Source organism: Drosophila serrata, unplaced genomic scaffold (assembly GCF_035046125.1).
Source record: "Drosophila serrata isolate PLE 108 unplaced genomic scaffold, ASM3504612v1 contig_273, whole genome shotgun sequence".
NCBI lineage: Eukaryota > Metazoa > Arthropoda > Insecta > Diptera > Drosophilidae > Drosophila > Drosophila serrata.
Window position 1 is genome coordinate 784,094 of NW_028257171.1, and position 19,010 is coordinate 803,103.

Sequence of the window (19,010 nt, forward strand, 5' to 3'; positions counted from 1 at the left end):
TAGTCTCTGTGATCTATACTAAAAATCTGTAATAAAATCATTATTTATCGTACAATAAAGCGATTTGGTAAAGTTAAAGATATTCAAAATGAAATTTACTTTTACTGGGAAATAGAAATAATATTAAGATGTATTAAAAATCAAAGCAAACTTTTACTTTGATTTTTATATTAAAAAAAAATCTTATTAGTTACTTTCAAGATCAATTTTAAGTCTCAAAGTTATCATTTATACAACCTGTAATTTAAACAATTTAATATTCAATAACATTTAATTCACATCACCCCATAAATAGAGCAGTCAAACCCCTGAAAGGTGATAACATTACCAATATAATATAAAGACCAGACAATTGCCCTTATTGATAATTTAGCAAATTGAAAGATCGTCGAGATCATAGATCACAATTGCACCCATATTGATATTGATGGATCGTGTTTACATATGCGATTGTGGGCAATTCCTTTGTTCGCCTCTTGACGCCGCCAAAAGGCAGATATCCTTTTTGCGAACCCTTCTCTAATCCCTGCGAACCCTTGCCAACCTCAAAAGAACCCTGCGAATTTCGATAAAGATATCTGATCTTGGGAATCTGGTAATTAACACCCTTGTGCGGCATCGGTTTAGGTATGCAAATTTTCTGCAAAAAAATCATCGACACGCAAATTCTCGTTGGCATTATTGATGATTATGATGAACGCATATTGGTATCCCTCCATTTGTTATGATTTTCATTTTAATTGTAATCAGAACAACGATAAAAAGCAAGTTTAATGAACTCTATGTTTAGGCTCTAAATCATCTGCCAGATGCGATTTGAATCTGAATTCCCCCCACAAAACTAAGCCAGACCATGTGGCCACAAATGCGCGGGAGGCGTTGTTTTGACTTCAAAAAGGATTCGTTCTGCATTGTGTTTTATTTTCTGGGCATTTGATTTGAGTTCATCTGCTGTTGGAGAAAGCGAAAGGACTTGCAAGGGGAGCCTAAAACTCTTTGTTTTCTTGCAAGAGATAGCGCCTAGGAGATGCATCTTCAAGGCATCTTGAAGGCTGTCGGAGGGATGCTGCTGAGTTATGCAAATCCGCTTGTGGCTGCCGGAGCAATTACAATGCAGTTCTTGTCCAGCAACGACGGCTGCCTTCTTATCCCGCATTTACATATATAGAGTAAAACCAATTTTTCTCGATCATTACCAGCATGATTGATGAGCGTCTTGCGCTTGATTTGCATAAGGATAAGCAGGAACCCGAAAAAAGGGAATCCTGCCGCTTCCAGCCAGAGATTAGACATCCTGAGAACAAAGCCAGGAGTGTCAATATTTGCACTCAAAGAATGGAAAGATCTCAGTCTTAAGCTCAGCACTCAGATTAGGTACATTTTTAAAGACATTTGAAATAAATATATTTCATTTATATATAGCTATTACATTTATATATGGATTCAAATTAAAAATCAAAAAAGTACACCTCCACATAACAAAAGTATCTTTTGGTTAAATCAAGGTTTCTCATAGGTAAATATCTTACAATAAATACTGATTTTGTTTCTCATATACTTTTTAGATTTTTAGATATTAAGTAGATAAACTTTCAACTGCTTAAATATTTATTTCCTCTTTTCAATAAATAATCATTCGGCAAGACTTTGAGCTAATGCCAGTGCTGAGCTTAATCTACATTTAGTGATTCACATAATGGATTTATTTTGTTACTTATTATGACTTAGTGCAACAGTGTTATGGCATGGCAACGATTGACCCTTTAGGTGGTTTCCTGGACTCGTTGTGTGATCCAGTCCATAAAGTACTGTGTGCTGGTGTAAACACCAGGCACGTCTGGCCGAGCACACCCAATGCCGTAGGACACCACTCCAATCAGATAGTACCTCATGTCCTGGGCATTGGTTTCTGGAATCATCAGAGGACCACCGGAATCGCCTTGACAGGTATCATGACCGCCGGACAGGACTCCGGCGCAAATCACAGCGGCATCAAACTGATCGGCACTGAAAAAGCGCTTCTGGGCCGCATAGCTTCGGATGCACACATCGTTCGGGTAGATGGGAATCTGGAGCTCGTTGAGCACCGTGGCGGACTCACCGCCCTCCTGAGTCTTGCCCCAACCGGCAACGAAGGGCGTTTGGCCGACATAGCTCTTGGAGAGCAAAGGCTGCGACTTGGGCAGGCAAATGGGAGTGATCTTGGCTGAGAAGGGTACGTTACGCTCCAAGTACAGAATGGCAATATCGCTGCGTCCATTTTTGCGATTATATTCCGGATGAGCCACGTACTGAAAGGTATAATAGGATACTTTATTCTCAGGATAAACTTTCTCCAGAAGCTTTCACGTACCTTGGCCACATTGATATCTATGTGGGGGGTCTCCGTATCCGTGCTCAAATCATGTTCTCCCAAGCGCACGAATTGTCTAAAATAAAATGGAGTGATCTTAGAACCCAGAATCTTCAAAAAGAGACTTCCTTCCTAGTGGACTCACAGATCATTCCGGATGCAGTGGGCTGCGGTTAGCACATGTCTGGCTGTGATCAGGGTTCCTCCGCACTTAAAAGGCGACGAGGAGGCATCATCGTAGCCCAAAAGTGCAATCCAGGGCCAAGCTCCCTTGTGGGTCACTTCGCCGCCAACGATCTTCTTGAAGTACCTCACAGTGGAGCCGCATCCCTCTTCCACGTTGAGCAGACGTCGCGGCACTTCGTCCGTGTTCCTTGGAAAGATGGGTGCCTTGGTGGTGGCCACTGTCATTCCATTGGGGCAGCATACCTGGGTGCCCTTGTTGCCACAAATCGTCCTAGAGGCTCGAAGGAAATTTGCAAAGGATTCGTCACGCTGCTTCACCCGCAGCTCATTCAGCAACGAAGCACACAAGTTGAGTTCTGGAGGATTGGGATAAGGATAAACCATTATAAAGGATACTTTAGTTTCAGTTGATTTCTAGGAACTCACCCACACAGTTTCCGGGCTTGATGTCTGGTCCACGGCAAGCATCTCCTCGTAATTCAATGACAGGTGCCGCCGAGGTAACCGGAAGGGGAGCCGGCGTGGTCGTCGTTGTTGTCGTCGTCGTCGTTGTGGTTGTGGTTGCTCTGGGACGCGTAAAGAATGGATTCTCGGATACTTCCGGTGGAGGCCGCGGTACAACGAAGGAGGTTTCTGTTGGGAAGAATTGGTTCACGGGTCGCTCTGTGACCGGGTTAATTCTGGGCTCAGTGCAGCAGACCTAAATCGAAGTAAGAAATAAGCAGGACAAAGCTCAGGAGGGATGATAGACAGGAGGAGATAGATAGATCCCTACCACCGGATCCCCATTAATGTTCCGGGTGCCACAGCTTCGCTGCAGGGCGATCACATAGCGTTGAGCCCGGTCAATGTTATTGGTCCTAAAGATGTTCGCCACCTGGGGACAGTAGCTCAAGGTCACACAACTGCCATAGTAATTCTCCGGAGTGATGCAGTTCTGACGAACTGGACCGAGAAAAGAGCAGTACCAGAATTTCAACGTGAGTTTGAAACATATTCTTATTAAAAAAGAGCTTCGAGTTGTGTGGATATTCAAAAGCAAGCATGATTTCTGACAAGAATGATTTGTTTAATAAATTATGAGATTTATTTTGATATAAAATTAAGTGAATGTGATTAAATAATAAATAGATTGCACATTAGGCTGTGGTATTCCCTCCACCTCAGATGAGTCAGTAAAACAACAAAGATAGGGGATTTAGCTATGTTTTTTTCACACCTTTAACCATGTCAACTTGTATCATTAACAAGAACACAAAACAGTCAACACAAATCCGCTTTAAAATACTTTTAAAAACACACTACAATGGGATAAGATATATTACATTTCAACACCTACAAATCTTTTGTTCAAAAGTAACCTAAGCCAAACCATAGATTTTTAGAAAAGCAAACCAAACAAATATGAAGACAAATTGTGAGCAGCTTACACATCAAGTTTATACTTAAAAAATAAAAATAAATACTTGAATAGACTTTAAGACCATATTAAATGTATTTTTCATTTAACTAAAAACCTGTTATAATTAATACCTTTCAGCGTAGCTAGTACTTTTAGTTTTAGTATCATTGTATAACTAGCTTGATCCAGCATCCACTTTTACGTATTAATAGACGTCTTCATATATATATATATATCCTATCTTTACGGTTCTCCCCCATCTGGTAATAATAATAACAGGTGCTTCGCTTGCCCGTATTCGAGTCGCTGTCCGAGTAAAAAATCTGACCTTGGTGACTGGTTTTGTGAATTGGATTTGAACTCGAACTCAAACACACAACTGGCCGAAATATGTGTTGTTTTTTTTTTGTTAACAAACTTTGGGGCTTTTTTAATTATCATTATTTTGCAGTTCATACAAATAGCCACATTAGCAGGCAAAATCGAAAGACTTAAGCAGCGAACTTGCCATTGAACTTGAAGATGTCGCATGTGTGAGCACAAGCGTGAACCAGTTGAAATGGCAAAAAAAAAATAAATAAAATAATTCACACGATGATCAAATAAATAGATTTAAAGTCTAGAAGGGTATATATACACCGGATATAACATAGCTAATAGAAATAGAAAAATACGCACTTAGAAAGACCTTTAAGCTAAGCTTTCATTTTTTTATTATGTCATTTGCCAGCAGATAACTAAATCTTTTCTATTAATTTAGTAACTATTATTTCACTCTGGTTCTGTTAAAAATACTTTTGCATTTACAATTTTATTCTCCTTCTATTTAAAGTATTTTTAAGCCTTGAGAAAGCAATATTAATATTCTAGAACTTTTCTGGTAGTTTTCCGTTACATTTCTGATATTTTTTGTAAAGTTTCTCTTGGGAATATCCACTTCAGATTGTTATTATGTTGATCGCCTAAACTCATCCGAATTTAATTTTTTATTTTTTGTATTGTTTTCTCATTTGAAATGCAAAGTCCCAGTGTTAATGTGTTTTATCATATTTAATTTGTATTTTGTTATTCCGTGATGCGTTGTTACTGGGAACTGGTTTATTGTTAGCTCAAATCGAGTCGAGAATCTCAAGGGGTTCTACACAGATATTAAGTTTTAGACAGATATATGGCGAGGCGGAGTGGGAATTATTTGACAAGCTTTTCTCAATCAATTAATTAACTGAGCGGCGCCTACCTTGCCTCCGCTGATTAAACTGGGCGTCAGTGGGCGGCGGGGCGTGGCCGATCGCGAGGAGGAGTAACGTAATCACAGCACTAACACCGCACTTCATGGCGAGATCGGTTACGATTGATGTTAATATATCCGGAGACTAGACAGCGACTAGCGACGTTCACCGGCCGAGGAGCGTTATCAGACTGAGGAACTGCGACTGGAGGAGAGCTGGTCACCGGATGCCAGCGAGAGCGGCGTCTTGACCAACGAAAGCGTCTTCGGAGATTGGCCAGCGTCGAGCACGAAGCCGAGCTTTATAAGGGGTCATCTCTTCTCATCGAACGTAGTCTCTCTTTCTCTCTCTCTCTCGCCGGCTCGGCTTCTCCTGAGTGCAGCCAAGTCTCTCGCCGGAAAAGTGCACTCAGAAAAGAATTCTCTAATTAAAGATATTATATATATGTAACATATCATTTTGATGTTGGGTTTAGTTGATATTATACACCAAAATCACAATTTAATCGTCTAAAATGTTTATTTTTTATATATGTATAGTTTGTTTAAACTAAAGAATTTTCATTTCCTATTAGTAAATATTTAATTTGTATTTGTATTTCACTCAATTACAATATGATAATTATATCATAATTGCATGCCCCTCAAAGGAAACTAATTTTAATATAGAAAAATATACACTTTAAACTTTTCTATATATAATATTTAATATTTATCTCATTTGCTTTTTTCTTTAATGAAAATATATAAATACTATTAAGTATTTCAACCCCATATTTAATTTCTGTGTAACTGAAGCTGCGATCATTTTGTCTGGGATTCACATCTCGCCCAGCGATCACGCAATTAGCTTTCTAAGCATATTAATCAAGGCGGAAAAAGCACCAAATTCGCCAGTTCAGATTAGGAAATGATTTTCCCAGCATCCTCACCAAAAATAGCAAGAAATATGTATTGTTTTTTTTTTTGTTTCCATTCGTAATAATATGGATCACACAGACTTCTAATTGTAGAGTACAAAACCTGGCATTATTTAAATTGTAAATTCTTAAATTAAGCCATGAGTCCGCTCTGAGACTTCTCGACCTTGTGCCACTCTAAATTTGTCACCGATCTGCTCCCAGGAATTTGGTGACTCAATTAGAATCGAACGAAAACAAGAATGATAAATGCCATTAATCAAGTCAAATTAAAACGGATCCCGTTGACATGTCAATTGCGGATAACTATTGGACTAGCTAAAACATCCAACTAAGCTGGCATTCTAAGTGGCTTCGGCTTCTATTTTTGCACCGCAATTAGCATCGGCATGCTCACTTTATAGATCGTTAAAAGCTTTCGAAACGATCACCGATCATACGAATAGAAGTGCAGGGGGAATCCGATAATTAATACCTATTTTAGGTGCTTAATTTAAAACATTATTTAAATGACATATTTGAATTGGTTATTGAAAATATTTTATAACAAAATGAACTGAATTGAGAGAGTCATGGAATCAATATAAGTTTGTTTTTTTCAAAACATAGAAAATTATCAACTACATTATCAGAAGAAACATTACATTATCTATATTAACTAATATAACATAATGCAATTGGTATTGTCAGTAACTTTTTAGCAAATAAAATTATCTTTCCCTATCAAATATTATAAGGATGTTCTATAAATTTTCACATATTTAATTAACACTGTCTAAAGATCTCAATAAAAAGATAAGAGAGGCTGGGAGAGTTCAGCTATGACGACATAATCAATGGGTGTGTAATCACAGTTATCACCTGCTCAATAGAAAACCACTTAAATCTCATCTCATTCCATCTGGAAACCCGAGGGGCACTCAACCTGATTAGAATTCCGAGTAGGTGCTGCCGCCGAAAGCCAATTGGCATGCGATCGTTGCAATCCATTCTAGTATTTTGTGACTAATTCGGATCACTTTGCCATGCAGTTCAGGTATTGGCAACAGGTAACAGGTAACAGATAACAGCGGGGGGCCGCAGCAGCGAAGTGCGGGAAATACCAATGGCATTCAACCGAAAGAATTGCTCTTTTTGGGTTCCGGCTCGATAAATGAGACAGTCCTTCATTATGTGACATTCAACATGTACACATATGTTAAAATCGGATTCTTAAAGTTTATATAAATCTATTTATATTAATTTATTTATATTTATAATAAAATAGATATAGTATTCCAAGCAATGTTGAATTAATATAATTTAAATTCCAATTAACACTATATTCAAATTAATCGTCATAAGATAATATTCTTGAAATGTAATCAAGTTATTTGTTTTCCCCTCGACAGCAGTAAAAATAAATTCAATTGATGCAAATGATGTACAAAAAGAAATGTAAGATAAATTAAGTCTTAAATCAAATGGGAACATAAAAACATGAAATTTATTGCGGAATTTCCGGTGGTTATAAGTGAATTTTGCATTTGGGATTTAACTCCACATGTGTGTTAAGTTAAGTAAATGCCTTCCATTCGAATGAGACATCACAGTGTGACATTCTAAGCCAATGATAGGTGCTTCTTGATCCACGGAACATAGGAGGCGACTCTTGTATAAACTCCTGGGAAATTGGGACGAGCACACTCATAGCCAAAGGATACCAGGCCCAGCAAGTAGAATCTATAGCCATTGCTTTCCAGCTGAAGGAAATAAGATATAAAAGGTTCAAGTTAGTTTAAAATGGGAAAGTAAATAAGCGATACAAAAATATTTATAAAATACTTTTAATCTTTTTAGAGTTAATTGTTTAGTTGAGATAAAAATTGTGTTAAGGAAGGCAGATTTTCGGTGGTAACCAAAATTCTTTTGTCTGCAAGTCATTCAAGATTTTCGTAAATGAACGAAAACATATATCTGCGTCACTGACATGGCCAATTAGCGGGGCGGAACACACCGAACCACCTTGGAGCCCAAGACTTGGCCAAAAAAAACTGGTTAAACGCAAGATGACTCACGATAAGAGAAGGGAACACTCGTGTAACTGACCTGCGGCATCATGAGTGGTCCACCGGAATCCCCTTGACAGGCGTCCACGCTGGAGCTGCCCGCGCACATCACCTGCAAAGGATTAACAAAATTGGGTTTTGGGGAATTCCCCTTTGCTCAGGATCAAGTGACTTACCTTGTCACTAAACTGGACGAACTGGAAGACGGACTTGTAGCTCTGCTCGCAGGTGTGACGGGAAACGATCGGCACCTGGGCATCGCGGAGCACCTGTGATGTGGGTCCCTGGTGCTTCACAGCTCCCCAGCCGGCCACAAAGGGATTCATGCCCACAAAGTCCTGCTGCAGGAACTTGGCTGCCTCAGGCAGACAAATAGGGGCAATGTTACCTAGGGGAAAATAAATTAATAATTATAATTTTAGTTCATTAAATTTATAATCCTTTTACTTGGCACATTTCCATTGAAACCATTTAGCTCAATCAGCGCTATATCATTCGATATGGAGTTAAGGTCAAAGTGCTCGTGAACCACAGTTCTACGGATGCGGAAATCCATTGCTCCCGGTTCCACAGACTTGGATAGATCATGGGCACCCAATCGGACCAGAGTCAACATGGGATTGATGCAGTGCGCCGAAGTTAAAATATAATGCGTGTGAATCAAGCTGCCACCGCAAAGGAACTTTAAAGCATTCCGATTGGCCTCCTCGAAGTAGCCCAAGGCAGCTATCCAGGGATAGGCTCCTAAATAAGAAATATAATAAATAAATTTTATAAAATTTCTTAATAGAAATCACTTACCTTTTCGGGCTTCTAATCCACCCACAACTCGGTTTGAGGTAGTGCCACTTACACCACATTCACGTGGTGCAATCTGGGCCACTGGAGGAGGAGGAGGAGGAGGCTGCACTGGAGGATTGAAACTTGGACTTATCACCGGTTGTATCTGGCTCAGAGGGGGTGTGGGCTGGAATACCATTGGAGTGGCTGTGGAGCCGCCACTCAGAGGTGAGAAATGGAAGAAACCAAAGGGTGCAGCAGTGGTAGGCAGAAGATCCTTCCTGCTCCTGGCATTGCCACTGCGATCCGAGGCACAACACACCTACACACACAGAAGGAAATTTTAACAAAGTAATCTTAAAAGAAATATATTAATTAAATTTAAAAAACTGCTATTAAATTAAAGCTAATATTTTTTTATTCTTAAAACGATTTTTTGCACATATCCTTTTGATTTAATTCATTTTAAATTTCTTTCCTACTCCTGCTCATCCTTGCTATGCATCAAATATAAAATAAATACCTCAATGCTGACAAATTTTAAGCAATAAATATTAATATTCAAGTTATAACTTAGTTAAGCCTTTTTTAGTGGTAAAACTATTGCATTTGTCTAAAATGAAAAGCTATTTTTAGGGTCTAATCAAAATAAATTGAATCAGTTTTAACTGCATAGTAATTACTTGGGTTGTCAATTGAAATAATCAAATTTAATTTAATTAGATTTAAATCAGAAAAGATTTAATAGCTTTGCCCCATTAAATTCTTTAAATGTAAATAAACAAAAACTAACATACATGATGAGAAAATGTCTATACATTGTGTGCAATAAAAGATAAAAAATGTAATAATATTAATAATAGAAAACTCTTTTTAAAAAAATGTTTAAATCTAAATTTAGCTCAAAATTAAAGGTTTCATACAAATTTTAAGTATTCAGATAGCTTTCATTCTTTTGTATTTCTCATTAAAATATAAAACTTGAAGCCAAAATATTACCATGAATGTGGAGCCATCGAATCCGCATATGGACTGACCCAGAAAGGTGCTGAAATCGCTGCTCTGTCCCTGATACTCCTCCATGAGCGGGGCGCAGGAGGTCAGGGGCAGGCAGCTTCCTGGCCGGGATCGGCCATCGTAACAGGATTGGGCTGTGGAAACGGGAAAAGCAGAGAGCAGGACGTGGTGACTGGGATAGGGAGTGACAGGAGGAGATTCTCCTATTTTTTACATAAATTTACTTTGCCAATTCGGTTTGCTTTACATCAATTTTGTGATCGTTTTTATTTTGACTAATTTTTGGAATATTAATTTAGAGGAAAAGGTGTGTGAGGTGTGTGTGTGTATAATGTGTGATTGATATTTTTGGGTGGTGGCTAATTTGTGATCTTAGTAGAATATCCGACGCTTCCGGCGACGACGCCGCCTACGTCCGGCATTCAGCGGCATGAACACCATTATATCCGAACCGATCTGCGGACCTCCTGGTGGTGCGGAGACCAGCGGCGAGTTCTGCTGGCGTGGATCGATGCAGGGACAATTGGGCAAAGGTCGAGCGCCGCCGGGCAGGCAAACCAGAGGCTGAGATGGACAAGTGGGCACCGGCACTGGGAGTGTGGTGCCAGCGGTACTGATTGTGGTCACCCCAGTCGTTGTGGTGGTACTGCTACTCGTGGTGATCAATGGCGGCGTCACCGACGGTGTCTGCGGATAGGGCGGCGTTGGCTGGAACGTGGGAATCACTGCAGGTGTGGACGGAATCGGTATTAGTGGACCAGTTGGCTGCGGCGGTTGAGGCGGTGGGAATTGCGGTGGGAACTGCTGTGGTGGAGGCGGAGGAGGAGGCAGTGCGTAGATGGGATAGTAACCTGGCGGATACAGGGGGCACCAGCCCTTGATGCTGGCCAAATACGAGAGAAACGGCCAGAAGTACACCTTTACACAGAACTCGTCCAGCAGCACCATGACCACACCGTATCCGTGCAACCGTATCCAAAATCCGTTTATCCGTGCTCGCTGCTTGGCCACCAGGTGGCAACTGTCTCGCAACTCTCGCTTTTTTTTCGGCCAATTGCAGCCTGGCCAAGTGGAGCATGGCGGCAGATTCGTAATGACTTTAATTCAATTGTATTTTTAGTGGAACATCAATTATCCAAAGAATCGTGTGTGGAAGAGCATAGGTTCAGGGGCGGTTTTGGGAATGTGGAGGTGCCTTTTTTTAAAATATATCATGCCTCTGATATTTTAAGCAAATAAAACCATTATTATTTAAAATAAGCTTTAAATTAAGCGTAAGCTGGCATAAAATCTTTAAGCCAAAGAAGTTTATATAAATATTATCAAGTCAATGTTGCTAAGCTCTTGGTTGCTAGGAACATGTTGCATATGGAACTGAAATATTATTAATTAAACTTCGTTAAACTTATACAAATACTGAATATATCAAACCTCTATGAATATTGACAGCTCTTAACAAAATATTATTTAAATGAGAAAATAAAATACACTCCATACACTCCATAGATTCTCTACTAAAACATATAATTTAATCTATACAGTACCTACTATAACGTGTAAACCCTCTGGTTTTTAAATAAATCATACGATTTAATGTAGATCTATAAAATGTTATGAACAATTACATCTATCATAGAGACATTACTTACAAATTTAAACAAAAAACCTGACGAACACCTGCAAATGCACATTCTATTTAATTGATACACTGCATCATTATTGAAACTCCGCTAATGGCTAAGTCCAGCGACTGATTTACACCGAAATGCATCGTTAATTCTGGGGAAATTAAAATAACTGGGCCAGTGACGCTTGCCATCCGATAAAAATCATAATGTCCAAGTCTGTTCAAATCATTTTCTGCTATATTCGGTGCTATTTGATGAACAGATGTTATAGACTGAAAAGCTAAATGCGGGGATTTGTTTATTATACCCTTGCACGGTATTTTAATTTTAATAACAAGTTTGCAACGCAGTGAAAGAGCCATCTCCGACCATATCAAGTATATATATATTCTGGATCAGCATCAACTATGAACAATAAATAACTATGACCAATAATTAACTATGAGCCGTAAGTAACTATGATCAGTAAGTAGCTATGATTAGTAAGTATCAATGAACATTAAGTAACTATGATCAGTAAATAAATATGATCAGTAATTAACTATTACCAATGAGTAACTATGATCAGTTACTAACTTTGAACACTAATAAACAATGACTTGCAACTTTTGTAACACAACATATTTCTTAGACGTGGCTGACAGCAGTCACTTCGTTCCGGGGATGTTAGAACCAGTTGGGAATCATATGCACAGATGTGCGAGAATTCTTTTAGAACAAATTTAAGCTATTTGAATGAAACTATGGACATCTTTTTCTATATAACTTTACTAGTATATAAAACGAAGCATGGCGAATCGATGGACTATATCTATACATATATGTATATATAGTTGCCATAGGAAAGATCAGTAAATAACTATGATCAATAATTAACTATGAGCAGTAAGTAACTCTGAACCGTAAGTATCTATGACCACTAAGTATATAAAGGGGACCATGGCAATAAGCAAATTAATTAATTAAAATACAAGTCATGGCTAAGAATTACCGCAGTAGAGGACACGTGGCTCTTTCGTCATTGCTTACTTCCTTCAGTGTAGTGACCAAGATTGGGTGACTTCATCCTGGTCATCCGGATCCATTGCATTGGCCACGTCATATTTCTGGTCTCGAAGGCTGATCACTTGCACTATCACTATCGATGTTAACACTAGGTACCCCTAGGACAGACTGAGGCGCGCGCGACCTCAGCGCCTCTATTTATAGTTCCCGAGGAGAGAGTGGAGCAGAGAAAGTGAGTGTGAGTGGGCGGGAGAGTAGGAGTTGCCTCTAGAGACTTACATAGATCGATAGGCATAGAGAGAGAGAGTGGGGGAGAGTCAGAGAGAAACAGCGAGCTATTTAATTAAGTAACTATGAGCAGTAAGTAACTCTGAAGAGTAAGTATCTATAAGCAGTAAGTAACTCTGAATAGTAAGTATCTATGACTAGTAAGTAACTATGAGCAGTAAGTATTTATGACCAGTAAGAATGTATAACCAGTAAGTATGTATGATCAGGTACTAACTTTGAACACTAATAAACAATGACTTGCAACTTTTGTAACACAACACATATCTGAAACCTGCCTGGCAGCAGTCACTTCGTTCAGGGGATGTTAGAACAAGTTGAGAATCATATGCACAGATATGAGAGATTTGTTTTGGAACAAATTTAAGGTGTTTGAATGAAACTATGGAGTTATTCTTCTATATAATTTTACTCATATATAAGTCAGGGCATGGCGGATCGGTGGACTATATATATACATATATATATAGCTGCCATTTGAACGACCGAAAAATTTTAAGAACAAATATGATAACTTTTCAACAGATTTTAATCAAATTTAAAATATATCTTTTATATGTAAATATAGAATTTTGTGTAAAATTTTATGAAGATGAATTTCAATTTGCAAGGGTATACAAACTTCGGCGTGCCTTTCTTTCTTGTTTATGTTGACACATTAAATGGAATGACACTGACACGATCACATTACTTAAACAGATCTATTGGCACGATCTGTGGTGATATTTTTAAAGCAGTGACGAGGGGAGATTAAACAATAACTTACACTTGACGGGCGAGAAAATGAAGAGTGCCCAAAGAATTGTTATTGGAGTTTTAAGAACTTTAAAATTAGAGACATATATCTCACACATTCTGGATCCTCTGAACTTCACCGACGAACTGAACCCATGGGCCACTGAACCACCAGAACTTAAGCGCTGGGGGAGTCCATTAGTGGGTGTCATACATCATGAGTCAAATGATTTAATTGTGGCAATTTTCGAAATGGAATTAAATTTAATTTGCGGCCAATAGCTGACTGCTTTTTTTTCGGGGGATGAACTTGAAAAGTTGAAGGATGGGAAAGCTAGAAATCCCCTCTCTAGATAGGGTTAATACTATTTTTGAATTACATTTTCAGATGCGCTTATTTATTGTTGTTCTTTTTGTTGTTGGGAAAACGAAAATTCAATTAAATCTAAATGCCGACTACGACTACCTTGATAACGTGCTGTATAGATATTAATATATATAGTTTAGAATATATGGGTATTGTGTATGTGTGTGCGTGTGTGTGGTGTGCTAGTTGGAAGGACCTCGTCCTTCTCTACTCTCGGTGCTTGCAGTCAAGGAAGAGCTGAGCCTGCGATTGCACAAAGTGAAAGATCTCGAGGAGCATCTCATTGGAGGTGCGGCAGTTGCCATGAACAGGCTCGAAGAAGGATGCTGTAGAGCCACCATTAGCTCCACCCACCGATCGCTTGCCCCAGTCCGGCGAGAAGGTCAACTAGGAATGGGAAGACATTAATTGAAAGATCTTAGTTTAATGTTAAAAGTACTCACCTGACACTCCACGCAAGCCAGCAGCATCAGGACAAGCACGGCTGCAACCAGGACTTGGCTCTTGGGATTCATTCTGTGTACTACTGCTGCTCAATCTCTGGAAAGGATGCTTTTATACTCCTTCAGTCAGCTCCTAGCTCCATCTGTCAGTTAATTAGTCAGGCACTTGTCAGGATTCCCCAATTAATTACTTCTGCCTCAATGGCAAGTACCATTCCACTCCAACAAAGCCGTCATAGACAAAGAAACAGGCGGCGTCTATGTGGAAGCATTTGTGATTCTCCGTGTGTGTGTTTTTATTAGAATTGCGCATATGTTTTATACTTTAAATATAATTATATATTTATTTAGATACAATTAAATAAGTTCGTTAAATTAAGCAGTGTGTATAAGGGAGTTAAACGAGATTGCGGCTCAAGCAACAACACAGTTTGCAAATACATTGTGGCAAAACATAGAATCAAAAGATGTTATCCTTAAGGAGCTGAGCTGAGCTTGGGTTTTGTGCGCCTTGCAGCTTACAAAATGGGTGAGTAGGACACGGAACTGGTTTAGCTTTCTACGCGCGCGAGAACGAGGCACTCAATGTTTTTTGTTTTGTTTTTGTTACAACAAAATCGGATTGTAAGCAGTTTTTAGTTTATAATATGTATATACGTGTATATATTAGTAGTAAATAACAATACAAATTACAATAACACATTATTACGTTTTGGCTTAATCGAAACAAACGCTCTGGGGGTCAGTTATTGCCAGTTATCATATATAAAAACAAATGGCCAGCAGCGGTGCCGGCCACGCACAATTGGTAATATAGTAATCATAGAAAACATTCGTCCTTAAATAATATTACAAAAATATATGTAGAAATATATATATATATATATATATATATAAATATATATATCATATATTATGTGTGTGTACAATGTTTTCCGTGTATGCGTGTGAATCTGTTGTATATATCTAACTATATATGCGTGTTTTCATTTACTTTCCTTCTTAGTGTTTGAGTTTTTAGTTATTGGGCTTTTGAGTTTCTTCGTTAGCTATTTGAAAGTGGCGAAGCTTATTCGATTCTTTCGTTGCACCTGGCTCCTGGCTCCAGGTAGAAATGCAATTCGTTTGGGCTCGTTTTCTGTCGCACGGTTACTGGTTTCAATTACTGGTTACTTGGTTTGTGGTTTATCGTCTTCTCAACGGAATTCAAAGCTCAGTCGACGCGTGTTTCGAAAATTTGGTGTTATACTCGATAAATGGTTTTGGAGATTCTTACATCAGGCAACACTTCCTCTTGCCCTTCTTCTTGTAGTCCTGCTCGATGAACGGACGCTCGGCGATCTGGAATTTGCGCACGATCCGCACCAGCTCGTGGAAGGCCTGATCGACATTCACTCGCAGCTTGGCACTGCACTCGATGTAGGGCATGATGAGGCTGCGACTGGTGTTTTGCGCCTCCTCCAGCGACACCTGCCGCTGGTGCTCCAGGTCACACTTGTTGCCCACCATCAGCATGGGGAACTCGTCGCGGTCCTTCACACGCAATATCTGGCGCTGGAACTTGTGGATCTCATCGAAGCTGGAATGATCGTTGAGCGAGAAGACGAGCAGAAATCCCTCGCCGGAGCGCATATACTGCTCTCGCATGGCACTGAACTCCTCTTGCCCGGCCGTATCCAGAACTGAGTAAGTAAGAAAGAGATATAAATTAGAGAATTTCAGGCTGAGATCACTTGATATACTTACTGTCCAACTTGGCTGGCACATCGTCGATAACGCACTGCTTCGTGTAGGAGTCCTCGATGGTGGGATCGTAGTCTGTGACGAAGTAGCTCTGCAAGATTTAGATCAAGAATATTTATCACTGCGCGCTCTTCACGTTTGTTTACACACGTCCAAGACGACGCCACTTTATCATCAGCCGCCGCTGCCCCGCCGTGCTCTATATCTTTTTGGGGAAAATCTACGGCGTATCTATGTGTGTGTGTGTGTGTGCGCGCCTGGGATGGATACAAAAGCAAAAGAAAGATGTGGGGGTGACGCAAATGCCTAAAAATAAATGGAATGAATGGTCGTGACCATGGCACAACACACACCGCACTCCGCACACCACACACCAAATCGATCGGATCAGGCCAGACCAGACAGGGGCACACCCAAAAGCCACAACTCCGCGACGCTTGACCGTACGTAGCATCCATCCAGTGCCCAAATGGGGATACATACGGGGGCGTGGCCGCGATGATCTCCGCTCGAAACTATGCAGCACACACAGCACACGCATGTCCAAACACACAGACGCACCTCGCTTGTTGCTTTGCTTTGCTTGTTTGTTGCTTTTGCCAAAACAAGGGCCCACCTCACCGTCCCGCTCTACTCCTTCCCCAGTTCTGCTGGTTCCCTATGCGTGGCACCGCCGGACTGCAACGAGGGCTCACCTGGATGAACTGTATCGTTATGGCCGATTTGCCTACACCGCCGCCGCCGACGACCACCAATTTGTACGTTTGCATCTGCATTTCCGATTTAATTTCGACCAGTTGGCCAGCTAACTTCTTTTATTTTCCTCGACTGCCAGTGTGACCGCGCTTGTAACTATAAAACACTAAAAAATACCTCCGAAACGCTTGTAAACTGTCATAAGAAAAGGTGGTGGAATTGGATAGAGTAACAATGCCATTGTCATAAAAGAAGGAAAGAGGATTGGTTTAAGACTGTCATAAGAAATGGTGGTGTAACTGGAAAAAGCCTCAATCATAAATGGAGGATTGATAATAGAAATGGTTATAAGCTATTATGTTAAAAGTAGCAAAGAAATTGTCAGGAAAAGAGGTTATAAAATACCAACTTGTAATACCAAAAAGTCTTCTTTTCTTGGCGCGCAATCTATGGTCTTACTGCTCCCACGCTTGTATATCGCCGATTAAAATTTGTTTGGTTTGGAAATTCGCAAATTACTCGAAATATGCCGGAAGATATGGAAGTCCAAGTGGACGACAAGCGCAACAACTTGCCATGGATCGAGAAGTACCGCCCGGTGAAATTTAAGGAGATTGTAGGCAACGAAGACACCGTGGCGCGCCTCTCCGTGTTTGCCACTCAGGGAAATGCACCCAACATAATCATTGCAGTGAGTATAGGAAAGAAAGTATCTTAAGTGGTCACTATTTGATGTTCCTTCGCCTCAAAAAGGGTCCACCTGGCGTGGGCAAGACCACCACCATCCAGTGCCTGGCGCGAATTCTGCTGGGAGACAGCTACAAGGAGGCGGTGCTCGAGCTGAATGCCTCAAATGAGCGCGGCATCGATGTGGTGCGCAACAAGATCAAGATGTTCGCCCAGCAGAAGGTAACATTGCCTCGCGGCCGCCACAAGATTGTGATTCTGGACGAGGCCGACAGCATGACGGAAGGTGCCCAGCAGGCCCTGCGCCGCACCATGGAAATCTACAGCAGCACCACTCGTTTCGCCCTCGCCTGCAACACCAGCGAGAAGATCATCGAGCCCATACAGTCCCGCTGTGCCATGCTGCGCTTCACCAAGCTCTCCGACGCCCAGGTCCTGGCCAAGCTCATTGAGGTGTCCAAGTGGGAGAAGCTCAACTACACAGAGGACGGTCTGGAGGCCATTGTCTTCACCGCCCAGGGCGACATGCGTCAGGGGCTGAACAACTTGCAGTCAACTGCCCAGGGCTTTGGTGACATCACCATGGACAATGTGTTTAAGGTCTGTGATGAGCCGCACCCCAAACTCCTGGAGGATATGATCCAACATTGCGCCGCCAACGACATCCACAAGGCGTACAAGATCCTGGCCAAGCTCTGGAAGCTGGGCTACTCGCCTGAGGACATCATCGGCAACATCTTCCGCGTCTGCAAGCGCATCAACATCGACGAGCACCTGAAGCTGGAATTTATCCGTGAGATCGGCATCACCCACATGAAGATTGTCGATGGCATTAACTCCCTACTACAGCTGACCGCACTGCTGGCTAAGCTATGCAATGCCGCCGAGAAGCACTAATTTTGTTGATTAAAAATTATATTTAAGAGAAAAGACATTTATAGAAGTTTGTTTTTGTTTGGTGGGGGGAAAAATGAGGGCATTCTGAGGAATAGTTTTAAATGTTTGGAATTCTTAAATTGAATTCGCTGCGATATTTATCGATTACAGTCCAATCAGAATTTGTATTTTTTTTAACATGCAGTGGCCCATGTGACGTTATTTTTGTTAGATTTAACAAAATTTTATTTTAAACATGAAAGGAAGCTAATTTCGTAGTCCTGAAGTTGATAATTAATAATTAATACAATATAAATTATATATGTATATTTGTGTTAAAAAACTAGGAAGTTATACTTTTCATTACATTTGCCTTTACATATTATTTGTACAATTTTGCATTTAACTATCGTTTCTATGTCATCTATATAAAAAAAAACTAAAACCGAAATTCTGAAAAAATGCAAAATAGGTACATATTAAATTAGATAAATATATGTTGAAAACTGGAAAAGGTTTAATTTTTTCTGTTGGGTGTAATTTTTTAAAGAAAACAAAAGTAATAATACCAATAAAATTAAAAACAAATAAAATAGATAAATTTTACA

At 40.0% G+C, this 19,010-nt stretch overlaps 5 protein-coding genes across 6 annotated transcripts; 1 reads left to right on the forward strand and 4 right to left on the reverse strand.

Annotated features, from left to right (window-relative positions):
* Positions 1–1,590: 1,590 nt before the first annotated feature.
* On the reverse strand, positions 1,591–6,422 carry LOC110183692 (venom serine protease Bi-VSP). Its single transcript, XM_020952031.2, has 6 exons — positions 5,179–6,422; positions 3,315–3,484; positions 2,966–3,239; positions 2,499–2,895; positions 2,354–2,429; positions 1,591–2,291 (listed from the first exon to the last, which is right to left on the reverse strand). The coding sequence occupies exons 1-6, from the start codon at positions 5,273–5,275 to the stop codon at positions 1,764–1,766; spliced, it is 1,542 nt and encodes a 513-aa protein (XP_020807690.2). The 5' UTR covers positions 5,276–6,422; the 3' UTR covers positions 1,591–1,763.
* An 895-nt stretch (positions 6,423–7,317) lies between these two features.
* Positions 7,318–13,929, reverse strand: LOC110183611 (venom protease). 2 transcript variants are annotated; one of them, XM_086834669.1, is made up of 7 exons: positions 13,622–13,929; positions 9,917–10,068; positions 8,939–9,239; positions 8,585–8,881; positions 8,314–8,525; positions 8,178–8,249; positions 7,318–7,831 (listed from the first exon to the last, which is right to left on the reverse strand). In XM_086834669.1, the coding sequence occupies exons 1-7, from the start codon at positions 13,800–13,802 to the stop codon at positions 7,691–7,693; spliced, it is 1,356 nt and encodes a 451-aa protein (XP_086690795.1). In that variant the 5' UTR covers positions 13,803–13,929; the 3' UTR covers positions 7,318–7,690. The 2 variants fall into 2 exon arrangements, with proteins under 2 accessions (XP_086690795.1, XP_020807587.2); XM_020951928.2 differs by lacking the exon at positions 13,622–13,929 and adding an exon at positions 10,324–10,993.
* Positions 13,930–13,966: 37 nt separating this feature from the next.
* Akh (Adipokinetic hormone) lies at positions 13,967–14,542 on the reverse strand. Its single transcript, XM_020952053.2, has 2 exons — positions 14,401–14,542; positions 13,967–14,344 (listed from the first exon to the last, which is right to left on the reverse strand). The coding sequence occupies exons 1-2, from the start codon at positions 14,470–14,472 to the stop codon at positions 14,165–14,167; spliced, it is 252 nt and encodes an 83-aa protein (XP_020807712.1). The 5' UTR covers positions 14,473–14,542; the 3' UTR covers positions 13,967–14,164.
* A 117-nt stretch (positions 14,543–14,659) lies between these two features.
* Positions 14,660–17,020, reverse strand: Ras64B (ras-like protein 2). The gene is made up of 3 exons (XM_020952052.2): positions 16,839–17,020; positions 16,147–16,234; positions 14,660–16,082 (listed from the first exon to the last, which is right to left on the reverse strand). Exons 1-3 carry the CDS (start codon positions 16,917–16,919, stop codon positions 15,673–15,675), a joined length of 579 nt encoding a protein of 192 aa, XP_020807711.1. The 5' UTR covers positions 16,920–17,020; the 3' UTR covers positions 14,660–15,672.
* Positions 17,021–17,152: 132 nt separating this feature from the next.
* Positions 17,153–18,456, forward strand: RfC4 (replication factor C subunit RfC4). Its single transcript, XM_020952051.2, has 2 exons — positions 17,153–17,530; positions 17,593–18,456. Exons 1-2 carry the CDS (start codon positions 17,366–17,368, stop codon positions 18,421–18,423), a joined length of 996 nt encoding a protein of 331 aa, XP_020807710.1. The 5' UTR covers positions 17,153–17,365; the 3' UTR covers positions 18,424–18,456.
* Positions 18,457–19,010: the final 554 nt, after the last annotated feature.

Excerpts from the sequence above, each read along its gene's own strand:
- LOC110183692 (XM_020952031.2), bottom strand. The coding sequence starts at position 5,275 with ATGAAGTGCGGTGTTAGTGCTGTGATTACGTTACTCCTCCTCGCGATC. Across the intron at positions 2,896-2,965 it reads CAAGCCCGGAAACTGTGTGG|AACTCAACTTGTGTGCTTCG; the intron begins GTGAGTTCCTAG and ends CCAATCCTCCAG. Across the intron at positions 2,292-2,353 it reads TAGATATCAATGTGGCCAAG|TACGTGGCTCATCCGGAATA; the intron begins GTACGTGAAAGC and ends TATACCTTTCAG.
- LOC110183611 (XM_020951928.2), bottom strand. The coding sequence starts at position 10,882 with ATGGTGCTGCTGGACGAGTTCTGTGTAAAGGTGTACTTCTGGCCGTTT. Across the intron at positions 8,882-8,938 it reads TGGATTAGAAGCCCGAAAAG|GAGCCTATCCCTGGATAGCT; the intron begins GTAAGTGATTTC and ends TTTCTTATTTAG. Across the intron at positions 8,526-8,584 it reads TTTCAATGGAAATGTGCCAA|GTAACATTGCCCCTATTTGT; the intron begins GTAAAAGGATTA and ends ATTTTCCCCTAG.
- Akh (XM_020952053.2), bottom strand. The coding sequence starts at position 14,472 with ATGAATCCCAAGAGCCAAGTCCTGGTTGCAGCCGTGCTTGTCCTGATG. Across the intron at positions 14,345-14,400 it reads TGGCTTGCGTGGAGTGTCAG|TTGACCTTCTCGCCGGACTG; the intron begins GTGAGTACTTTT and ends TCCCATTCCTAG.
- Ras64B (XM_020952052.2), bottom strand. The coding sequence starts at position 16,919 with ATGCAGATGCAAACGTACAAATTGGTGGTCGTCGGCGGCGGCGGTGTA. Across the intron at positions 16,235-16,838 it reads TAACGATACAGTTCATCCAG|AGCTACTTCGTCACAGACTA; the intron begins GTGAGCCCTCGT and ends TAAATCTTGCAG. Across the intron at positions 16,083-16,146 it reads TGTGCCAGCCAAGTTGGACA|TTCTGGATACGGCCGGGCAA; the intron begins GTAAGTATATCA and ends TTACTTACTCAG.
- RfC4 (XM_020952051.2), top strand. The coding sequence starts at position 17,366 with ATGCCGGAAGATATGGAAGTCCAAGTGGACGACAAGCGCAACAACTTG. Across the intron at positions 17,531-17,592 it reads CACCCAACATAATCATTGCA|GGTCCACCTGGCGTGGGCAA; the intron begins GTGAGTATAGGA and ends CGCCTCAAAAAG.